Source organism: Capra hircus, chromosome 2 (genome assembly GCF_001704415.2).
Source record: "Capra hircus breed San Clemente chromosome 2, ASM170441v1, whole genome shotgun sequence".
Lineage (NCBI taxonomy): Eukaryota > Metazoa > Chordata > Mammalia > Artiodactyla > Bovidae > Capra > Capra hircus.
The window spans coordinates 97,931,550-97,956,773 of NC_030809.1; the positions used below are offsets into that span (position 1 = coordinate 97,931,550).

The following is a 25,224-nucleotide window of genomic DNA, read 5'->3' on the forward strand; positions in this document are numbered from 1 at the left end:
CCCATTTGTTATTTTATCACTATGCCATATATAAAGTGATAATCATAAACCTATCAAGTATCTGATTTAGGAGGAACCTAATAGACTTCCCTGGTGGCTCAGACGGTAAAGCGTCTGCCTATAGTGTGGGAGACCCGGGTTTGATCCCTGGGTCGGGAAGATCCCCTGGAGAAGGAAATGGCAACCCACTCCAGTATTCTTGCCTGAAAAATCCCATGGACAGAGGAGCTTCTTAGGCTGGAATCCATGGGTTTGCAAAGAGTCGGACATGACTGAGCGACTTCACTTTTCACTAATAAATCAAATAATGGTTCATTCTCTTCATTTACAATTGAGAAATGAGACTTAGAGAGTTTACTCATTAGTGGCAGAGCCAAGACTAGTTAATCTTGGACATACAATTAACACAGGTTTGATTCAGGCCTCTAGGAGACTTATGATGCATTTGGAAGTCAGAACATGTTCCATGGCAACCAAAAATAGGAAGTCCAGAGGTTCAAAGTTTCCGTAGTTTAATATTCTTGATGGTGAGAAAAAGGGAACTCAGACGAAAATATTGTACCCGTGACTGCAGTGGTTTCCCAGATTTGTTAATGAAGAATTAGTGGAAGCCATCATCTAACTGCCAAGATGCCCCTGGTGCTTTTGTGCACACAAAGTCTTTGTGCCTGAGTAGAACACTGAAGACCACCTTTGACTCTCTGGCATTATGTTAGAAATGAAATAGAAACTGATTCTAAACTTAGTTCCATCTAGCGCAAATTCCAGCATGGAGGATCTTTCTGGAACATTGTTAGAACATATTGTAAATGCCAAATGATTTGGAATGGCCAAATCCTCTAACCTGTGTTGATCTTTATTCTGTGACAATGATTCTACTCTTCTAAATGCTGAGGAAGACGGGGTTGCAATCATGATCTATAGCAACTTATTCAACAACTTAATCTCACCTACACATTTAGTATGGGCTTCCCAGGTGGTGGTAGTGGTAAAGAACCCACCTGCCAATGCAGGAGACATAAGAGACGTGGGTATGATCCCTGAGTCAGGAAGATCCCCTGGAGCAGGGCATGGGAACCTACCCCAGTATTCTTTCCTGGAGAATCCCAAAGACAGAGGAGCCTCGTGGGCTACAGTCCATAGGGTTGCAAAGAGTCGGACAAGACTAAAGTGACTTAGCAGGCATGCATACATTTAGTATATGCTCCAATTTTTAGGTGTAGGTATAACCCATATCTCTAACTTTTTACCTTTCAGAGCTCACACAGAATTACCAGCAAATGAACATGGACATGGCAGAGCAATGAAATGGACTTACTCTTTCATTTAGTATGGTGGAAAAGGACTAAATACATGGCAGCCAAATCTATATTTCCTCGAAATCAAGTCAATCTTGCAAAAAGCTCTTTTTCAAAGACTCACTGAAAAGCCCAGAAATGGCACTGCCCTGACACACCAGTACACCACGCTGTCCCCACCTTCTGCTCTTGACAATGAGGGTTGAACTCAGTTTAACTGGCAGGGAGATGCCTCTCTTTGATCATCACAGATGGACCCATCTATCAGCGTGTCATGTGGGCGTCAGTTAGAGCTGACTTACGGTTTTCTCTGCTTTGGCAAAGTCATAATGATTATGTAAATTTATCTGCGGGCTGTTAACTTGTAATGAAGGAAGAAAATATGTCCTGTGCGTGTATCAGTCTGCGAGATGTATAATGACTTTCCCTTTTCTCTCCACAGCATGGCATGGGCATCCCCTCCATTTCTATTATGCTTCATGAACTCATTAAATTACTATACCATGCCCGATGCTCTGACGTTACCATCATCAGAATCGGCACATCAGGGGGAATAGGTGAGATGAACTGATTTCTATACTATTCTAATAAATGCAAGGAGTGGTTCCATACAGGGTAACTAGCTGCCAAAGCATACCAATATACCCAGAGCCCCGCTGAAACCCAGATGGGCTGAAAAGTGTCAGGAGGCTGAGCTTGAGGCAATTTGGAAATTTAAACTTAGAGAAAACTAAAGGAATTTAAAGAAATGTGTGTGTGTGTATATGTATGTATGTATGTATGTATATATATATATATATGTATGTGCACATATATGTATGTATAATCTTTCTCTTTTTACCTGCATGGAAACCTGGAGTGAGACCTCACGCTGCCTATTGCCCAAATAGGCTTAGGTGTTCTTAAGGGGAAGAGTGGAACAACTGCTAGGAAATTTGTTTTGAGGATAAGAGTAAGTTTCAAGGGTTAGCATAAATTTTGAAGCTTAAAAATTTTATAAGTGACAGAAATAAGTGCCTTCAAGTGAAAAAAATCACTAAGACTTGCTTTGTTTATCAGCTAAGTAAGAAGATGGCAATAGTTCTCAGGAAAACATTGCTTTTAGCTCACATCAGTGTCACCCTTTACTTGCCTTGGTCTGGGCCTTTTCTAGATGGACCTACCAAAAGACATCAGGCCAGGTTCTTAGCGAAGAGTCGGGAGATGCTTCCAGAGTTTTTCTCAGCACCTCACCTCCTCCCTTACTCCTCGGGTGGCCAGGCAACTGGTCAGGAGCCTTGTTAATATATCTACCCTGGGTTCAGGTAAAGTTCTGAGGAGACCTTCTATTTCAACCGGTTCCTCAGGAGCAGATCTTATGAGAGGATAATTCTACTATGTCAAGAAATGCAAACAGAGCAGGGCATTGTAACTGAAAAGGTTGGGTTGACAGAGTGAGAGGACTGAATGGGAATTATTTTTTTCAAGATGGAAATTATTAATAAAAATTTGGTCTTAGAATTGCACAGGTGGCTAAGTCGTGCTTCACTGGAAATAGACATGTTAAAAAAAATCATGTCCTTTCCACAGCTATGGTACAGGAAAGTCCACCAAGACCCTCACAGATGGATCAAAGGACATCTATGGATGTTCATTTGGAAAGAGAAGGAGAATGTTAGCAATCATTGTTAGATCAGGCATCCTTCTGGATGGTTGTTTAGCCAATGTTATGCCAAATAGGCAATAGTAGGGAATGAGGCATTTGGGGATGAAATGGATAATGTTGTTATAAAAAGTGCTCAGAATTCTTGAGTTGTGGGATACAAGGATCTGTCTGTGCAGCCTGTGCCCATGCAGTGTACCACCCTGACCGCTGAGGTTTCCCTGTGATATTAGCAAGTGTCCTGTGTGGGCAAGGTACCCTACTGACCATCCAGCTTAAGGCCATGGACTCTAGGTGTTTTGCTTCATGATACATACATCCCTCGCAGCACAATGAAGGGCGATGAATTGTGGGAAATTAAAGCAATGCACTGTTGTGGATATCTATCATTTTGAAGTTCTGGTCTCATTAAGAATTCTTAGCTTATTGGTAAGATGTGTTTGTTTGTTTTGTCTTAAGAAACATTGATTTGGAGATGAAGAAGTGCAACTTGTTTTTTTTCCCCCCCTTATGTTTCCATTCTTTAAATGAGCCAACAAAACTGATGATGATGAAGTACTTGAATAAATAGTAGATAGTACATTAGCTTTTAACTGGGATATAAATGTTCCAATGCATCTAAATATTAGGATGGCATGTGAATAATTTAATTATTGATGTCCACATTTTCAGTTTCCTTCTCAGTCACTTTCTTGTCTTTAGGACATTGTAAATAATTCAAGAAGCTACTTTTTTGATTTATTTAAAAAGTATTTGACCTACCAAGGTTCTGTCCTCATAGTCCACTTTGGGTCTCTACCTGGATTTTCTAAATTAACCACATGTTGACCCATGTTGGAATATATTAAGAACCCAGAAGGATATGGCTAGGCACTATGGTAAGGGTTTGTAATTTTTTTCTATACTAAGTCACATAATAAATATTTTAGGATTTGCAAGCCATATGGTTTCTGTTGCAACGTCTGAACTCTGCCATTAGTGTGGAAACAATCATTAAAAATATGCAAATGAGTGAATGTGGCTGTGTTTCAATAAAACTCGATTTACAAAGATGGACTGGATCTGGCCCATGAGTTGTAGTTTGCAGATCTCTGTCTACGGCAACTCTATGGAAACGTTTCACTCATTCAATGAGTTTTTACTGAGTACTTATAATGTGTCATGGATCACAGCTTTGTTGTGGCAAAGGGGCTTGCATAACTCAATGAAGCTATAAGCCATTCCATGCAGGGCCACTCAAGATGGACAGGTCATAGCGAAGAGTTCTAACAAAACGTGGCACACTAGAGGAAGAAATGGCAACCGCTCCAGTATTCTTGCCATGAGAACGCCATGAACAGTATGAAAAAGCAAAAAGATATGACACCAGAAGATGAGCCCTCCAGTTCAGAAGGTGTTCAATATGCTACTGGGGAAGAGCAGAGGGCAACTACTAATAGTTCCAGAAAGAATTAGGTGGCTGGGCCAAAGTGGAAATGACACCCAGTTGTGGATATATCTGGTGGCGAAAGTGAAGTTCCATGCTGTGAATAATAATATTGAATAGGAACCTGGAATGTTAGGTTTATAAATCCAGGTAAACTGGAGGTGTTCAAGCAGGAGATGGCAAGACAGAACATCGACATCTTAGGAATCAGTGAACTATAGTGGAACAGAAAGGGCTAATTTAATTCAGGTGACCCATTCTTGGGTGCAAGAATCCCTTAGAAGAAAGAGAGTAGCCCTCATAGTCAATAAGAGTCCAAAAGGCAGTACCTGTGTGCAGCTTCAAAAACAACGGAATGATTTTGATTCATTTCTAGGCAAACCATTCAATATCACAGTAATCCAAGGCTATGCTCCAACCACTGATGCCAAAGAAGCTGGAGTTGATTGATACTATGAAGACCTACAAGACCTTGTAGAACTAACACCAAAAAAAAGATGCCTTTGTCATCATAGGGGAATTGAGTGAAAAGGTAGGAAGTCAAGAGATACCCAGAATAACAGGCAAGTTTGGTCTTGGAGTATAAAATGAAGCAGGGTAAATGCTAACAGAGTTTTTTCACAAGAAGATGCTAGTCACAGCAAATACCCTTTTCCAATAACCCAAGAGACAGCTCTACACATGGACATCATGAGATGGTCAATACTGAAATCAGATTAATTATGTTCTTTGCAGCCAAAGATGGAGAAGCTCTATACAGTTAGCAAAAACATGACCTGGAGCTGACTGTGGCTCAGATCACTAGTTTCTTATTGCAAAATTCAGGCTTAAATTGAAAAAAGTAGGGAGATTGACTAGGATCTCTTCAAGAAAATTGGAGATATCAAGGGAATATTTCATGCAAGGATGAAAAGTGAAAGTGAAAGTCGCTCAGTCATGTCTGACTCTTAGTGACCCCATGGACTACAGCCTGCTAGGCTCTTCTGTCCATGGAATTCTCCAGGTAAAAATACTGGAGTGGGTTGTCATTCCCTTCTCCAGAGGATCTTCCTGACCCAGGGATCAAACCTGGGTCTCCTGCATTGCAGGCAGATTCTTTACCAACTGAACCACTATAATAAAAGACAGAAATGGTAAGGACCTAACAGAAGCAGAAGAGATTAAGAAGTGGCAAGAAAATACAGAAGAACTATACAAAAAAGGCCTTACTGACCTAGATAATCATGATGGTGTGGTTATTCACCTAGAGCCGAACATCTAGGAACGTGAAGTCAAATGGGCCTCAGGAAGCATCACTATGAACAAAGCTAGTGGAGGTGACAGAATTCCTGTTGAGCTATTTAAAATCCTAAATGATGATGCTGTTAAAGTGCTGCACTCAGCATGTCAGCAAATTTGGAAAACTTAGTGGCCACAGGACTGGAAAATGTCAGTTTTTCTTCCAATTTGATAGAAGAGCAATACTAAAGAATGTTCAAATCACCATACGATTGAGCTCATTTCACATGCTAGTAAGGTTATACTCTGAATCCTTCAAGCTAGGTTTCAGTAGCAGGTGAACTGAGAACTTCCAGGTTTACCAGCTGGGTGTTGAAGAGGCAGAGGAACCAGAGATCAGCTTGACAACATTCATTGGATCATGGAGAAAGCAAGATAGTTCCAGAAAAACATCTATCTCTGCTTTACTGACTCCACTAAAGCCTTTGACTGTTTGGATCACACCAAACTGTGGAAAACTCTTAAAGAGAAAGGAGTACCAGACCACTTTACCTGTCCCTTGAGAAACATGTATGGGGGTCAAGAAACAACAGTTAGAACTGGACATAAAACAAAAGACTGGTTCCAAATTATGAAAGCAGTATGACAAGGCTGTATATTGTTATTTTGCTTCTTTAACTGTTATGCAGAGTATATCATGCAAAACAGCGGGTTGGATGGATCACAAGCTATAATCAAGATTGCCAGGAGAAATATCAATAACCTCAGATATGCAGATGATACCACTCTAAAGGTAGAAAATGAAGAGGAACTAAAGAGCCTCTTGATGAGTGTGAAAAAGACAGTGGAAAAGCTGGCTTGAAACTCAACATTCAAAAAATTAAGATCATGGCATCTGAGCCCATCACTTCATGGCAAATAGAAGGGGGAAAACTGAAAACAGTGTCAGATTTTATTTTCTTGGGCTCCAAAATCACTGCAGATAGTGACTGCAGCCATGAAATAAAAAGATGCTTACTCCTTGGAAGGAAAGTTATGACCAACTTAGATAGCATATTCAAAAGCAGAGCCATTACTTTGCCAACAAAGGTCCATCTAGTCAAAGCTATGGTTTTTCCAGTAGTCATGTATGGATATGGGAGTTGGATCATAAAGAAGGTTGAGCACCAAAACTGAAGCTTTCAAACTGTGGTGCTGCCCTTTCGGCTGGAACTGCCACCTTCCAGTAATTCACAGAAATGACCAACACAAAGGGAAAGAGGAGGGGCACCCACTACATGTTCCTTAGGCCTTTCAGAAAACACAGAGTCATTCCTTTGGCCATATACATACAAATTTACAAGAAGGATGATATCATGGATATCAAGGGAATGGGTACTGTTGAAAAAAGGAATGCCCCACAAATGTTACCATGGAAAAACTGGGAGAGTCTACAGTGTTACCCAGCATGATGTTGGCATCATTGTAAACAAACAAGTTAAGGGCAAGATTCTTGCCAAGAGAATTAATGTGCATACAGAGCATATTAAGCAACTGAAGAGCTGAGATAGCTTTCTGAAACATGTGAAGGAAAATGATCAGAAAAAGAAGGAAGCCAAAGAGAAAGGGACTTGGGTTCAGCTGAAGCGCCAGCCTGCTCTACCCAGAGAAGTACACTTCGTGAGGACCAATGGAAAGGAACCCGAACTACTGGAGCCCGTTCTCTATGAATTCATGGCCTGATGGAGGTAAAAATAAAGACCTGGACTTAAAAAAAATTGTGGTGCTGGAGAAGACTCTTGAGAGACCCTTGAACTGCAAGGAGATGAACCAGTCAATCTTAAAGGAAATCAATTCTGAATATTCATTGGAAGGACTGCTGCTAAAACTGAAGCTCCAGCACTTTGGCCACCTGACTTGAAGAGTTGACTCATTGGAAAAGTCCTTGATGCTCGGAAAGATTGAAGCCAAAAGGAGAAAGGGGGTGGCAGAGGATAAGATGGTTAGATCACATCATCAACTCAATGGACATGAATTTGAGAAAATTATGGGTCTTAGTGAAGGACAGAGGAACCTGTTGTGCTGCAGTCCATGGGGTTACTACGAGTTGGACTCTTAGTGACTGAATAACAACAAACCTATAATGTGATAGGCATAATACTACCAAGGAGAAAACAGAGGACAAATACTGCTCTTGCTTTTATAGAGCCTATGTTTTATCAGGACAACAGACAAACAAATGAGGAATTACGAAAAGTGTAATGAATCTTAGGACAGAGAGAATCTAGTGAAGAAAGTGCTGGTCGCTCAGTCATGGCCAACTGTCTGTGACCCCGTGGACTAGCCTGCTAGCCTCCTCTGTCCATGGGATTTCCCAGGCAAGAATACTGGAGTGGGTTTGCCATTTCCTTCTCCAGGGATTCTTCCCAACCCAAGGATTGAACCCAGGTCTCCTGCACTGTAGGTGGATTCTTTACCATCTGAGACACCAGGGAAAGCCTTCCTGGGGAAATTGAATATAATCTATCTGCATGACCTTTTAGACCTCCCCACACCCCACTGTGGATTCAGATCTTTTGAAGGAAGTGATTTAAGCTGACACTTGAAGAATGGGTTGGAGTTAGTCTGATGAAAGTGCATGGCGGAGGATGAGAGAGCGAATCAGGCCAGGGGAATAACAGTTGGCAGAAAATGGTTTCTCAAGTCCCAGAGACTTGAGTTTCTGAGTTCCAGGAGCAACCAGACTTTGTAGCAATGGAAGGTCAGACAAGAGGCCTAATTTACATGGGGTGGGAGAGGGGAGGAGGGAATGGATGTGATGAAGATCAAACGGAAGAGAGGACAGTGATGCAAAGAAATTATAGTAATCAAAGAGTTGCAGAGAAGATTGAATATCAAGTAGTCACATCACTTTATGAAGACTACTTGCTGGCAGTCTCACTTAGTTTATTCCTGACCTAATTTATTCAAATTTGAGCCCGAAGGCCAATACTAATTTGCATGCCCAAGAGTCATGTTTGTCTTGAAATCTAAACCCCATCACATTGTAAATGTGAATCTGGAAAGACAGCAAATGTAAATGCCTGTTTGGAATGTCATTATTAATTGCATTTGGAAGAGAAAATAATTTAAAACTTGAAAATCCAGAGAATCATTAGCAACTAGCATTAATTAATGCTGGAAGAAGAGATTATATACTACCTGTCACAAGTCAACTCTAAGTGACATTCTTCTGTAACCACCTATTTATTCCCACACTGCAGGGATTGCGCCGGGATCTGTTGTAATAACAGATGAAGCTGTAGACTCCTTCTTTAAGCCCCGGTTTGAACAGGTAATCTTGGACAACATTGTCACCAGAAGTACTGAACTTGACAAAGAACTGGCTGAGGAACTATTCAACTGTAGCAAAGAAATTTCCACCTTCCCAACCGTCATTGGACATACGATGTGTACCTATGATTTTTATGAAGGTGAGAAGAATTTATAAATTGCGAAAGCAGCAGAAAATTACCAGCAATACTTTGTTATTCAAACCTATAGTTTATATTAAAAACTTCACCATAGAGAATTAATAGTTGGGGATTTAAAAAGGCACTGAAACAGCCTTTTCAACTTACTAAAGTAATGTAAGGACATAATAAGCAGAAGAGACATACACATAATGAATTTATTTTGAGAGTGAGTTTAATCCTTCAAGAACAAATTGGATACTCTATGCAATTAGTGATGTTAGCAAAATCTTATCTCTGTTTATACCTTTAATTTAAACTGGAGAAAGGGGATAAACTTCTATGCTTCTGCCATTTTGAGGTACATTCACCTGTACCTTGAAAAGAAGTAGGTATCTGTTAAAGAGTGGGAACCAGGAAATCAGGAGAAATACTTGGAGGAGGAAATCTTGAAGGGATGGAATAGTCTCAGACCAGTTCTCTCCTCTCTCAGCCATGAGTAAAATGTCCTCAAATCAAGTTTAGGAACAAATTGAAGGTGACTTCCAAGTAGCAGTTCTTGCTACAAGTGGTGGGGGGCCAGGAGAAAAATCGCTCTGGGACAGACCCTGCTCATTCCACAAGAAAGAATCTAACCAGGGTTGGTACCGTTCCTGGGAGGGCATTCTAGAAATCGTGTAGTATAGCTATGTCTGAGTATGTTCATCACACTACATATTACTTCACTTTAAATTATTTTTCTTTTCCCTTTGGATCAAACTTAAAGTATTACATTGAATTATAAACAATTATGTATGAAGATACATTATATTATCTATACTGGTTACTTCAGGTTAGCAAACGTGTTGTCACAACATATGTGTTATAAAATAGGAGGTGCTTTGGGTCTGATAGGGTAAAGACTCCATCTCAGGCCACTGGCCTCTTCATTGGGAGGGTCACCAATGAGTTTAAGCCAGAGCTTGCACACAGCACATGTAGGAGTCAAAGTTTCTTTGGGCTGTACAGTATTTTTATTTTTTTATTTTTTTGATTTTTTATTATTATTATTTTTTTTAATTTTATTTATTTATTTATTTTTTAAATTTTAAAATCTTGCACAGTATTTTTAAAGTGTGAATTATTTTGCCAACATTTATATGTTCTGGATTTTTCATATGAAAAATGTCTAGATTTGGGGCTTCTTGAAATAACATAATGACATATTATTAAAAATATAAAATAATTTATGCATGGCCGCCCTGGCAAGTCACATCTGGGGCTGCATTCATTGAAGGTGAGGTGAGGCTGCTCCCTTCCCACCAGGCCCACCTTATTGACATTACCTGCTTGACCTGTGGGACATCTGAGTTTAGATTGGTTCATTAGTGGTGTTAGCAGGCAGCTACAAGGAGTGCAGGAGAAGTCGGCAGAGTAGAAGTAGCATGAAAGATAAAGGAAAGGGGAAAAGGAGAGGAAAGGGAGACAAAATAAAGAGAAATTGTGCAATATGGCTAACAGTGTATACTGGCCTCCCTGCTTCAACCGGATACCCTCGGAGGTGGGACCCGGTGAAGTCTGTTCCCAGCGCATGCGCAGTGGAGGAGTCCTAGCATCTGCCTTTTCTCTGGCCCCACTAGCAGGGGCGGTGGAATTAAGTGCTAAATAAACACTGACAGCATCTTAAAAGGGAAAAATGTGATCACAAAAGGCTAGCGTGCAGCCTGAGGTCTGTGGCAGAGAACAGGGTTGACCAATCAGATGTCTGTATGTACCTACCATGGTCCATGATGGTCAGATGGAACTGCAGTATCCAAACCACCCTCCTGATCCTCGAGTAGCTTAGGATCATCACTGGGGCTTAGAGCATTTTATTCTTCTGCAGCAACTGTTTCTGGGCCATCTGCCAGTCCTAGGAGCAACTTGAGATTTTCCTCAAAGGGCAGATCTTCCAGCAACCCTCCAGATCCTGCTATCCCTGGGCACAGTGCTGGCTGCTGAGGCCACTCAGTGGTTACTTGCCCCAGAGTTGGGGAGCTCAGTGTCATGGAGACCCCACTGTATGTGAGATGCTTGAGCTAGGCACACTCTTGCCTCATGTCCTCTGGTAGGATGATTCAGATGGCTAGATTTATTTTATCTGGGGTGCAGGCTCACAGGTCAGAGTTAGCCACAGAGCACTTGGTCTGACAGAAAGCCTCTCAGTGATGCCACAGCGACTGTAGTAGGACATCAAGTTGCTAAACATTCTCCATTCTCTTTCAGGCCAGGGTCGGCTCGATGGAGCACTGTGCTCTTTTTCTAGAGAAAAGGGTTTAGATTACTTAAAGAGAGCATATAATGCTGGCATCAGAAATATTGAAATGGAATCTACGGTGTTTGCAGCCATGTGTAGACTTTGTGGTCTAAAAGGTAAGACTTTCATGAATGCCTAGGATCAAATTATCTTCTTTCATGAAGTTATTTTCACACTTCAGGAGAAGAAAAAGAAATTCAGCTATATATTACTTTGGGTTGAAAGCATGATTATGTCATAATATCTTCTGAATGGGTAGGACATTATTCCTATTTTGCAAAGGAGGAAACTAAACTTTAAGGGTCAAAAGTGAGTTGCCCACCATCGCTAGATAGTGGTTATGTAGCCAAGACTTGACAGCAGGTTCAGTTTTCTCCATCCTAATAGTGACTGCTGTTTTCTACTACAATTGGATTTACTGAGACATGACATAAATAACATATCCCTAAAACAGTCCATCAAAGGACAAAACATCAGTGGAGCAGTGTGTTTTTAGTTAATTTACATGCATATGTAAAATTTCCACCTTTTATTTTGGAAAGAAATCAAGAATACAGAAAAATTAAAAGAATAGTATAATACTTAGGTACCCTTTACCAAAATTCAAGTTTTTAGTATTTTCACGTTTGTGCATATACATCTAAATATATATGTATGTGTGTGTATGTATATATGTGTGTATGCATATATATACATCTATTTGGTTTTTTCTTCTGAATCGTTATAAATAAATTACAAATATCATGCCACTTAACTTTTGTACCTCAGCATCATTTCCTAAGAATAAGGATGTTCTCCTAATGTCCATAATACAATTATCAAACAAGAAAAGCTAAGAAAAGTAAAAAGCATTTCATAATATCATTTAACATCCATTCCATATTTAAATTTTCTGATTGTCCTAAGAATATCTTTAAAGAGTACTTTAATCCAGTATTGAATTAACTTTATATGTTGTATTGCTTGGTTGTTGTATTGCTTGGTTATTTTATCTCTGTATTTTTACAACTACAATAGTCTCCCTACTTTTCTTTTTTTCCTGGGACTGTGATTTTTTTGAAAAGTCCAGGCTGCTATCCTGTAGCACACTCATGTTCTAGATTTGTCTGCACACATCATTTCAAGGTTTCACTTGGGCATTTATACTGAATATTTCCTGTAAAGCAGAAGCGAAATCTAGGGGCTTGATTAGAGTCAGCTATGTGGCAAGAAGATTTCATAGTAATGTAAACTAGGTACATTAGTTTCCCTTATTCCATATCACAGAAAGGTAAGGTGAAGATATTCCACTATCAGTAATTTTGCATCACTTGGTTCAAGTGGTAACTGCCATCTCTCTCCATTGAAAAATTAACGCTTTCTCTTTGTAAGTAACAAGTAACCTCGGAGATGATAATTTGGCATTTTGATAATTTTAATTTTCTAATTCCATCATTCCTCCTACATATATTAGCTGGTATTTTTTAGAAAGAGGCTTTCTTTCTCACACTCCTCTCTCTCTCTCTTTTTGGGGACAGGGAGTTATTGTTTTGCTCATTTTGTTCAAAGCAGTGTGTATATACAGCTTCTGTCATTATTCTTTTGATATTCAAATTATCCCAAAATTGGCTAGGAAAAGTCTCTTCTAGCATCCTTTTTTGACATAATCCTCTTGGCATTTAGGCATCACTTGCATTGTCTTTGCCTCAGGTCTGGAATCATACATTTTTCCAAGAAGCTCTGCTTCTCTGGGTGGAGAATGGTATTATGAAGCCAAATATGGATGTGGCATGCATTTTTATTTTGGGTGAAATTATTCCCATAGAACCACTAACCTTTGACCAATACCAAGAAAACCTATTGAAGTAAAACATAATTTTCATGAGAATTAATCAATATAACTATTCTTTTTTATTTAAAATTATTTTCATACTCATCTTCTAGATTAAAAAAATCAAGCTTAACTGATGGAAAAGGTAAAGCTGCAAAGTTAGTTAAATATTATATATTAACTTGGCTGTGAAAGCCTCAGATCTAAAGCTAAATAGCATCATCTAAAATAATATTTTTGAGTGGCAAGCAGTCCCCAAATATGAATAATGATGTCCAAGAAAACATTGGAGCAACTTTAAAAAAAAATGCCTAGTTTTTTTTTTCACATGGCAATTGTCTTTTTTCATGAGTCCATAAAAAATGTCATCTATTCAAATGTGTTTTATAGCATGCCTACTGAGTGCATGGCACAATACAAGAAGCCTGGATTTTAAATCAGATTTTTGGCTGATAAGATTTGTCTCAATCATTGTCTTCCTAAAGAAAGAAGAACTTTCTCCTATGCATCAACTAGTTTCCTAAGCACCCAGGCAATATGGACGCAGCAAAGGATGACACAGAATCTCTGCCCTTGAGGAGTTCTAGAGGGGAGAGAAATAACACCAAAGAGTTATCTATAACAATATAGTAGTGTGTTAGATGCTGAGGAGCATGATGGTGAAAAAGTAAGGCAGGGAAAGGGCACAGGGACAACCAAGGTAAGGAGGAAAACCATAAATTAAAATAGGGAAGGGTGCACGGAGAAGGTGCCATTTAGGAAAATGCCACGTGGGTGACTGGGCAAAGCAGTCTGGGACATGCAAATCTAAGACTGCCAAGCAGGAGCATTCAGAGTGTCTAGACACACAGGGAGACCAGTGTGTCTGGAGGGCAGTGACAGCAGTGGAGAGGGTAGGGGATGGAGTCAGTGAGGACTGTGTGGTCCCCATGAGAACTGTGACTTTCACTCTGAGCAACATGAGAAGCCATTGGAGGCCTTTGAATGGAGAAGTGATGGGATCTGGCTTGCCTTTGAACAGCAGCACACTGGCTGCTGATCTGGGAAGAGCCTACTGGGGTCCATGGCAGAAGCAGGGAGAAAGGAAGGCTGATCCCATAGTCTAGGGAGATATGAACAACAGTCGAGAAAGTGGGAAGCAATCATGCTAGATATAGCTTGAAAGCAAACCCAGCAAGATTTGTTGACAATGTGATGTGAATTTGGAGAGAAACACAAGAGTGAAGATAACTCCCAGGCTTTTGGCCTGAACAGCTAGAAGGATGGAGTTATCACAGTTGGGACAGAGAATATTCGGTGAAGTTTTGGGGGTACTGTGAAAGTGAAAGTTGCTCAGTTGTGATTGACTCTTTGTGACCCCCTGGACTATACAGTCCATGGAATTCTCCAGGCCAGAATACTGGAATGGGTAGCCTTTCCCTTCTCCAGGGGATCTTCCCAACCCAGGGATCGAACACAGGTCTCCCACATTACAGGCAGATTCTTTACCAGCTGAGCCACAAGGGAAGTCCAGGAATACTGGAGTGAGTAGCCTATCCCTTCTCCAGTGGTTCTTCCTAACCCAGGAACTGAACCAGGGTCTCCGGCATTGCAGGCAGATTCTTTACCAACTGAGCTATCAGGGAAATCCTGGGGGGTACTGTCAGTCAGTTCAGTTCAGTTCAGTCGCTCAGTCGTGTCCGACTCTTTGCGACCCCATGAATCGCAGCACGCCAGGCTTCCCTGTCCATCACCAACTCCCGGAGTTCACTCGGACTCACATCCATCGAGTCAGTGATGCCATCCAGCCATTTCATCCTCTGTCGTCCCCTTCTCCTCCTGCCCCCAATCCCTCCCAGCATCAGAGACTTTTCCAATGAGCCAACTCTTTGCATGAGGTGGCCAAAGTACTGGAGTTTCAGCTTTAGCATCATTCCTTCCAAAGAAATCCCAGGGTTGATCTCCTTCAGAATGGACTGGTTGGATCTCCTTGCAGTCCAAGGGAGTCTCAGGAGTCTTCTCCAACACCACAGTTCAAAAGCATCAATTCTTCGGTGTTTAGCTTTCTTCACAGTCCAACTCTCACATCCATACATGACTACTGGAAAAACCATAGCCTTAACTAGACAGACATTTGTTGGCAAAGTAATGTCTCTGCTTTTCAATATGCTATCTAGGTTGGTCATAACTTTTCTTCCAAGGAGTAAGTATTTTTAAATTTCATGGCTGCAGTCACCATCTACAGTGATTTTGGAGCCCAGAAAAATAAAGTCTAACACTGTCCAAGAAGTAATGGGACCAGATGTCATGATCTTCGTTTTCTGAATGTTGAGCTTTAAGCCAACTTTTTCACTCTCCTCTTTCACTTTCATTAAGAGGCTTTTTAGTTCCTCTTCACTTTCTGCCATAAGGGTGCTGTCATCTGCATATCTGAGGTTATTGATATTTCTCCTGGCAATCTTGATTCCAGATTGTGCTTCTTCCAGCCCAGCGTTTCTCATGATGTATTCTGCATAGAAGTTAAATAAGCAGGGTGACAATATACAGCCCTGACATACTCCTTTTCCTATTTGGAACCAGTCTGTTGTTCCATGTCCAGTTCTAGCTGTTGCTTCCTGACCTGCATACAGGTTTCTCAAGAGGCAGGTCAGGTGGTCTGGTATTCCCATCTCTTGAAGAATTTTCCACAGTTTATTGTGATCCACACAGTCTCAAGGCTTTAGCATAGTCAATCAAGCAGAAATAGATGTTTTTCTGGAACTCTCTTGCTTTTTCCATGATTCAGTAGATGTTGGCAATTTGACCTCTGGTTCCTCTGCCTTTTCTAAAACCAGCTTGAACATCTGGAAGTTCACAGTTCACATATTGCTGAAGCCTGGCTTGAAGAATTTTGAGCATTACTTTACTACCATGTGAGATGAGTGCAATGGTGCAGTAGTTTGAGCATTCTTTGGCATTGCCTTTCTTTGGGGTTGGAATGAAAACTGACCTTTTCCAGTCCTGTGGCCACTGCTGAGTTTTCCAAATTTGCTGGCATATTGAGTGTAGCACTTTCACAGCATCATCTTTCAGGATTTGAAATAGCTCAACTGGAATTCCATCACCTCCACTAGCTTTGTTTGTAGTGATGCTTTCTAAGGCCCACTTGACTTCACATTCCAGGATGTCTGGCTCTAGGTGAGTGATCACACCATCATGATTATCTTGATCTTGAAGATATTTTTTGTACAGTTCTTCTGTGTATTCTTGTCAAAAAAGAGATGGCAAGAGTGAATGTCGACATTCTAGGAATCAGCGAACTAAAATGGACTGGAATGGGTGAATTTAAATCAGATGACCATTATATCTACTACTGCGCACAGGAATCCCTTAGAAGAAATGGGGTAGCCATCATGGTCAACAAAAGAGTCCAAAATGCAGTAATTGGATGCAATCTCAAAAATGACAGAATGATCTCTATTCGTTTCCAAGGCAAACGATTCAATATCACAGTTATCCAAGCCTATGCCCCAACTAGTAATGCTGAAGAAGCTGAAGTTGAATGGTTCTATGAAGACCTAGAAGACCTCTTGGAACTAACACCCAAAAAGGATGTCCTTTTCATTATAGGGGACTGGAATGCAAAGTAGGAAGTCAAGAAACACCTGGAGTAACAGGCAAATCTGGCCTTGGAATGCGGAATGAAGCAGGGCAAAGGCTAATAGAGTTTTGCCAAGAAAATGCACTGGTCATAGCAAACACCCTCTTCCAACAACACAAGAGAAGACTCTACACATGGACATCACCAGATGGTCAACACCAAAATCAGGTTGATTATATTCTTTGCAGCCAAAGATGGAGAAGCTCTATACAGTCAACAGAAACAAGACCAGGAGCTGACTGTGTCTCAGATCATGAACTCCTTATTGCCAAATTCAGACTTAAATTGAAGAAAGTAGGGAAAACCACTAGACCATTCAGGTATGACCTAAATCAAATCCCTTATGAATATACAGTGGAAGTGAGAAATAGATTTAAGGGCCTAGATCTGATAGATAAGAGTGCCTGATGAACTATGGAATGAGGTTCATGAGATTGTACAGGAGACAGGGATCAAGACCATCCCCATGGAAAAGAAATGCAAAAAAGCAAAATGGCTGTCTGAGGAGACCATACAAATAGCTGTGAAAAGAAGAGAAGCGAAAAGCAAAAAAGAAAAGGAACGAAAAAAAAAAAAAAAAAAAAGAAAAGGAATGATATACGCATCTGAATGCAGAGTTCCAAAGAATAGCAAGAAGAGATAAGAAAGCCTTCTTCAGAGATCAATGCAAAGAAATGGAGGAAAACAACAGAATGGGAAAGACTAGAGATCTCTTCAATAAAATGAGAGATACCAAGGGAACATTTCACACAAAGATGGGCTCGATAAAGGACAGAAGCAGAAGATATTAAAAAGAGATGGGGGTACTGTAGTAGGTGTCAAATAGAGGTTTAATAAGCAGGTGGGTTTATCAATATTGAGTACAGGTGTGAATTTTGGACTGGGAAGTAAAGAAAGATGTAGGTAGCATTTAAAGTACTGCAATGAATGAGATGACAAAGCAAATCAATGTAGAAACAGATGAAAAAGTTAGGGCAAGTGAGGGAGATCTAGCAGAAACCAAGGAGGAGGGGTCAGTGCAATGGGCAGAACACTTGGAGATCAAGTGTCCCAGAACCAAAGAAGAAATCTTCAAAGAAGCAAAGAAGTATAGCCCGATAATGATTTACTTGATCACAAGTAGAATTTTCTAGCATTTGTCCTTACTGTCACCTAATTTTATCACACAATGCTACAAACAAAATGTATGTGCTAATCTAAAAGCACATCTTAGAAAGAAGTTGTATGTCACAAGAAGAGATTAATTGTAGAACCATTACTCTCATCGCAGAATGAAAGCACACACAAATCATTGCAACATATGAGTGAAGGGTGTAATTGCATCCTTGTCTTCTTTAGAAGGCCATCATTAACACCCACTTTCAGGGAAGCAATAACATCTGCTTTCCTTCCACAAGTTAGTGAGGGGGGGAGCCCTAGCTGGGAGCAACTCGCCCTTCCCTGAGCAGCAGCCCAACCAGCAGTGACCTGCAGGAACACCTGGATTCAGATGATTTCTGCTCCAGGAAATGTTTCCTCATGTTTCTTTCTTATGGAGATAGCAAGTGGTCACTTGAGTGACCTAATATGCAAATTAGGTGACCTCCCTCTAATATGCAAATGGAGGAAAATTTGGTAACCAATTTACTCAAACACAACATGCCAGGTCACGAACTGCTGCCCTGATGTAAGTTTGGTGATCATCATCAGTTCTTTCTTAAGAGGCAGTCAGAGAGAGTTCTAGGCTTGTGGACACTGGACCCATCTTTCTCTCTTTGAAATGTTGCCGAAACCTCAGAGAAGTTACTGATATGAGAGAGTTTTTGCCCTTGCCACAAGTCCTTGTGACCTTGCTCTCTCTGCCACCTGCAGGTCCCCTCCTAGGCTCTTTCCTCTCTAGCATGCTCTAGTTCCTGCCCTCTGCTGTGTTTTCCCTTTTTTGCTGCTATTGAAGCTGTTGGTAGCTGATTTCAGCCTGCCAAAGCTGTCTTCCAGGCCACTGATGCTGCCTTTTCCTTGAGCAGATCCCTTCTGGGCTGCCAACATTCACTCTAAAGGTTGTATCTGTAAGTACGTAATTCTGTAGTTCTTGGGAGAATTTCTGTCTAAATTTCTTCTTGGTGACAGGGACTCTTTATTTCCTTCAGACACCACTGTTTCCAAAGATGAATTCTTGGTACAGGAAGATCAACCCCTGGAAGGTCAACCACCAAGGACACAGATCAAAACCCCATGCATATGATTCTGCTATGTTCCCCTCTTTCATCCCCACTTCATTATATTCGACCCTGAATGTAGTGAAGCTTGGAAAAGCTCTGTATGAGATGGAAGAGCTTCATCTGGGGAAGGGCTGTGAGAGCCTTCACAAACAGCTGCTTTAACATACTTATCAGGGAGGTTATATATCAATGGTAAACAACACTGGTGGAGGAGGCAATGGCACCCCACTCCAGTACTCTTGCCTAGAAAATCCCATGGACGAAGGAGCCTGGAAGGCTGCAGTCCATTGTATCACTGAGTCTGACATGATTGAGTGACTTCACTTTCACTTTTCACTTTCATGCATTGGAGAAGGAAATGGCAACCCACTCCAGTGTTCTTGCCTGGAGAATCCCAGGGATGAGGGAGCCTGGTGGGCTGCCGTTTATGGAGTCACACAGAGTCAGACACGACTGAAGTGACTTAGCAGCAGCAGCAGCAGCAAGCAACACTGGAAAATATGTTTCATCTGGCACCAAAAGCTCAAGACTCCCAGGCCTATTCCCGTTCCCCCTCCATCTTGCTCCCACTGTCAGCAAAGACCCATTCCCCATGTGTCTCCAAATGGCCTTCTCTAATGGCCTTTTTTGTTCCTTTAGTAGTACCAGATGACTGGGTTCATACTAAGGCAATGATGCCTAATGGTTTCAGCTTATAAATAATATTGTATTTAAACAAGAGTCTTCTAGAGAATCATTGTTCTCAGAGGAGTCACTCATTGAGTATGGACTAGTACAAAAACAGATCTTTCTGCATTCACCAGGACAAGGAGGTCCTGAGACCCAATGGACTAGCACTTCTTATCTTTACGATTCATGTAAGATCTCACTTACATTAAGGGACATAATTCTAACTTCATCTGGGACATTTTGCATGACTACCTAAACTACTCACTCCCATTCATTCTACTTACCCACTCATTCACTTTTTCTACCTCATTTCTCTGTATCATATTTACTACTATACCAAACTACATTTCTTGTTTCTTTATATATTAACTTACATATAATTTTGCATGTATTAACACATGAAGATACATATTTAGCATCTATCTCCATTACAACATAAGTAGTACAACAACACGAACGCTGTTTGTCATTTTCTTGCTATATCTTTCAGTTCAGTTCAGTTCATTCGCTCAGTCGTGTCTGACTCTTTGAGACCCATGAATCGCAGCACGCCAGGCCTCCCTGTCCATCACCAACACTCAGAGTTCACTCAGATTCACGTCCATCGAGTCGGTGATGCCATCCAGCCATCTCATCCTCTGTCGTCCCCTTCTCCTCCTGCCCTCAATCCCTCCCAGCATCAGAGACTTTTCCAGTGAGTTAACTCTTCGCATGAGGTGGCCAAAGTACTGGAGTTTCAGCTTTAAGCATCATTCCTTCCAAAGAAATCCCAGGGCTGATCTCCTTCAGAATGGACTGGTTGGATCTCCTTGCAGTCCAAGGGACTCTCAGGAGTCTTCTCCAACACCACAGTTCAAAAGCATCAATTTTTCGGCGCTCAGCCTTCTTCACAGTCCAACTCTCATATCCATACATGACTACTGGAAAAACTGTAGCCTTGACTAGACAGACTTTTGTTGACGAAGTAATGTCTCTGCTTTTGAATATGCTATCTAGGTTGGTCATAAGTTTTCTTCCAAAGAGTGTCTTTTAATTTCATGGCTGCAATCACCATCAGCAGTGATTTTGGAGCCCCCCAAAATAAAGTCTGACATTGTTTCCACTGTTTCCCCATCTATTTCTCATGAAGTGATGGGACTGGATGCCATGATCTTTGTTTTCTGAATGTTGAGCTTTCAGCCAACTTTTTCACTCTCCTCTTTCAGTTTCATCAAGAGGCTTTTGAGTTCCTCCTCACTTTCTGCCATAAGGGTGGTGTCATCTGCATATCTGAGGTGATTGATATTTCTCCCGGCAATCTTGATTCCAGCTTGTGTTTCTTCCAGCCCAGCATTTCTCATGATGTACTCTGCATATAATTTAAATAAGCAGGGTGACAATATACAGCCTTGACATACTCCTTTTCCTATTTGGAACCAGTCTGTTGTTTCATGTCCAGTTCTAACTGTTGCTTCCTGACCTGCATACAGGTTTCTCAAGAGGCAGGTCAGGGGGTCTGATATTCGCACTTAGAATAATATTTGTATATGGTCTTTCAATAAATATTTCCTAAATGAGTAAAAAGAATGACTACTCAACCTCTATAGCCCATAGAAGATAGCTATAACAAAGTCAGCTGGTTCCTTGTTATTCAGCTACATTTATTGCTTGGGATTATCTAAAGGACTCTGGAATGCCTCATACACGTCCCAGTAGGAAGTGGCAAAACCTTATAAAGTTAAGCATCCTTTCGCTATAAGGTTCATATAATACTTCTATATCTCCTAATATCTGATAGATGGACAAACTACTTGAAATGGAGCCATGGATATCTCTACTCCACTGTTGTTATCCTGATCTCATTCATTATGCTGAAAAAGAATAGTGGGAGTCCACTGTTGCTTTAACAAAGATTTAAGTGAGGGAAATAGCGGTCTTCACAAAATTATTCTACCTTGAAAGGCTGAACCTTCAGAACCATGTAAACCCACTGCATAGTGCTATATAAATATATTCATCTATGGTTCTATAATATGCATACATCTTTCCAACTCTTGAAACAAAATCTACTTTAATTAAAAGCCCTAACATTCTGGTTAAAGATGATATTCCTTTTGCACTGGGAACTTGTGATAAGTATGTTCAGTTTTATCCATCTTTAAAAGACAGTGCTGGCTGCCTTTTGACAATGCTTGCTTGCACAACAATATATGAAATCTAGTATTTATCCAAGATTAGGTTCACTTAAATCTTCTTTGTCTTTAGTTTTTGGCAGCACTCACAGTGGTTTTTCTTTAGGGTAAAGGAAGAATTCACTGTTATTTCTTTTGACACATACTGGGAACTTTGGGGATAAATTCAGTCTTCATAATATTACTTTACTACAGCTTGATGAAAGGGAGCAGAATCCTGACTTTAATTCCATATTATATTCATCTGCTGATCCAAGAAATGAAGGCTGTTGGGCTCTGGGAACTGCAGGATGATCATTGATAGAGTAAACAAGATATTACAACAAGGATTAAAGATTATATTCAGTCTGGAGCTGGAGTATTTCTTAACTCAAAAATGGGAAAACTGGGGTTTTAAATTATTATTATACAAAAGCAAAAGGTGACCCATTTCAGTTCTTTACCCTCACAGTATCTGCTGAGAGATACTGTGGCTCAGAGAGGCTAACAACTTTCCCAAGTTCTCACACTAAATAAGAAGTAGCTGAACTGGAACTGGAATTGACTTCTCTCTGACTTGAGGCCCCATGCACCATGCCCTGCTGTGTCTTCCTGGCAGCCTCCAATGGATACACAAGGTTCAGAGTCTCTATTCACAGGAAACAAAAAAATAAGTGCAGATTTTTCTATTTTATATGTTGTGAGCAGATAGTTGTGCTACTTCAGAAAGCAAAGCCCCTAAAGGCTAGTCATATATCAAGATAGTGCTGAAATCAAGTAAAGCAGCATGTTGATACTTATTCATTTGTAAGTATAGATATTATTTTACCAAGAAAATAAGTCAGTGTATTTGGGAAACCAGACATAAATGATAAGTAATTCATTTATTATGCTTATAAAGGTAAAATTTTTAAAAAATTGTTTCTTCTTGTTTTACTGATTTTTACATATTTTTAACGAAAGTGAGTGTCTAGAATTTTGTTTGATTCATTTTAATTATACTCTCCTGTCTTCTATCCTACTTCTGCCTGCCTTGTGCCAACACACTCACCCATCAGAACGATTTGGATCCATGGATCCAACTTTTTGTGTGATAGCATTATCCATGACCTGCCTCTCTCCATCTGTGACCCCAGTGAGGAATTCTCCCTGCTGGAGCCCCCAACCCCAGCATAGCAGGTTCCATCCTCTGCCCATCCTGACACAGCTCTGCTTGGAGGTCCAGCATCCAACAGAAGTGCAAGTTCCCAAGATTGAACCTGGATCCCCAGGAGATGACAGCATGGTCCTCACACCAAGATAATGAGAGACACACACAGATGCTGAAGGTGTGGGCTTGGGTGAGACCTTTGAGGTCCAACCTGTTCCTTTCTCAGAGAATAAGACTCAGAGAGTAAAAAGTGACCTGTCAAAGGAAGCACAGCTAGATCAAAACAATGATGGACTAGCCCTGATAGCTCCTGCCTCTTTGCTCCCACTTTCTACACTACTCCATAAGGTGTAAGAGAGTAACATATTTATCTATTGACAGATTACCTATACTTTCCCCATTTTTTGAAAAGGCATGAGCAGCAGCTTTCAATAAAAGATTAATGTATAAATAATTTAAGCAAAAGTAAAGAGAATAAGAGGCATGTAGTTAAGGGAGTGAATGGGATGTTCTCAATAGCAAACAGCTACCTAGAAGGGCAATACTAAATATAAATAGTCTGAGTTTCCTAGAAGCCAAGTTGAAAATGGAGACTCTTTGAGTAATACAGCACTCATTATCTTATAAAAGAAAGCATTTGAGGTTTGTCATAAAACTTTATTCAAATATGTTAAACATAAGTGATCAGCTGTATTACATTGACTGTGTCTTTAGTAACAATTTCATAAAAAATATGGGACAATTTTTAATAGAGTTAATACTAAATCTTGGTTCTAATCCAGCATTTCTTTGGGAATCTAAAGTGCTAGGGTGCAGGTATGAACATTTATTTTCATTTGATTTAATTAGGGATAAAATTTAGTCTTTAAGGCAATAGTTGTCAAATATCAATGTGCAAATAATTTAACTGATAATTGTTTTTTTTTTTTAATAAAATACAGCTTAACTGTCCTTTTTCACTCCTCACTCCTAATTCTGTAAGTCTGCTGTTGCTGCTGCTAAGTCGCTTCAGTTGTGTCCAACTTTGTGCTACCCTATAGATGGCAGCCCACCAGGTTCCCCTGTCCCTGGGATTCTCCCGGCAAGAATCCTGGAGTGGGTTGCCATTTCCTTCTCCAACGCATGCATGCATGCTAAGTCGCTTCAGTCGTGTCTAACTCTGTGCTACCCCTTGGACAGCAGCCTACCAGGCTCCTCTGTCTACAGGATTCTCCAGGCAAGAATACCAGAGTGGGTTGCCATTTCCTTCTCTAATATACAAATACTAGATTGGCCAAAATGTTTGTTCAGGTTTTCTCATAATATATGGGAAAATCCAAATGAACATTTTGACCAACCCAATATTTTATGTGTATATGCACACGTGTATTTTTTTGAAAAGAGGTTCCAGTTACAGCTTTTATCAGAGGGGAAAAATTTAACAATCAAAGGGTTGAGAATCACTGGGAGTTCCTGGTGCAGCTCTGAGTGGATTGAGCTCCATGTTGATGCTGGTGTGTTCCCACCCCATTGCAGCCTGAGGTCACTTAGCTGACAACCTCCTTGGTGACAGCTAGGTAACTAAATGTCCCTCCACAGGAGCCATCCTCCCTGCCCAATATGAGGATTATAGTAGCAAAACTGTCAGGCTTAATTCTGAAAAATTGTTTTGGGTAAGTTGGTCCCTTTTAATTGCTTGTGGAAATTGTAATTTTAGATGACTAGATTATTACAAGCTGCTTGTTAATTGGTCTGTCAGCATCAAGAAAACCCCACTGAGATCACAGTGACCTGTTCTTGTCCCTCTTTGGCACTACCCACGAAATCACCGGAGAAGACATTTAGTAAAGTCAGCTCTTGCTCCTTGACAAGCACGAGTTTCCTTTTATCCCTCTGCCAAGTGAAGGATTAGAGAAGGACTTTCATCTTTTCCCTGCTACCACCAGCCCATGTCAGCCTTCACAGACTAGCTGATCATTAACTTGAAAAGCTGAGGAAGTTTCTAGCCCTTCCATTTGCTTGTTTACCTGTTGGGCCAAGTTGCTTTACAACCAGATGATTTTTGAATAAATAGGGTCCTAGGTGATGAAATATTTGACTCAGTTCCAGTTGGATATTCTCATTGCTTTTCACAGTTCACTGAACAGGAGGGTCAGTTTGACTGGTAGGTCAGGACAGGTCTGCCTTACGGTTTGCCATGTGCCAGCTCAGTAGAGGAGGGATGGGAGGAAAAGGAGTCTTCTCAGCAGTTTACGAAGTGGGGAGTTGATTGGCTATTTACTAGCTGTGTCTTCCTGGGCCTTTTGACCTCCCTAATTCCTCATTTCATCATTTGTCAAAAGAGACTAAGAATAATAGC

General features: G+C 40.6%; 1 protein-coding gene and 1 pseudogene across 1 annotated transcript in view; both read left to right on the forward strand.

Annotated features, from left to right (window-relative positions):
* Window positions 1-25,224, forward strand: part of UPP2 (uridine phosphorylase 2) — a 40,473-nt gene that overhangs the window by 12,896 nt on the left and 2,353 nt on the right. Inside the window, exons 4-6 of the mRNA XM_005676105.3 lie at window positions 1,741-1,855; window positions 8,827-9,036; window positions 11,260-11,406. Of these exons, the coding sequence (XP_005676162.1) occupies window positions 1,741-1,855; window positions 8,827-9,036; window positions 11,260-11,406 (472 nt within the window). The remainder of the gene's footprint in view (window positions 1-1,740; window positions 1,856-8,826; window positions 9,037-11,259; window positions 11,407-25,224) is intronic.
* LOC106502892 lies at window positions 6,823-7,306 on the forward strand (annotated as a pseudogene).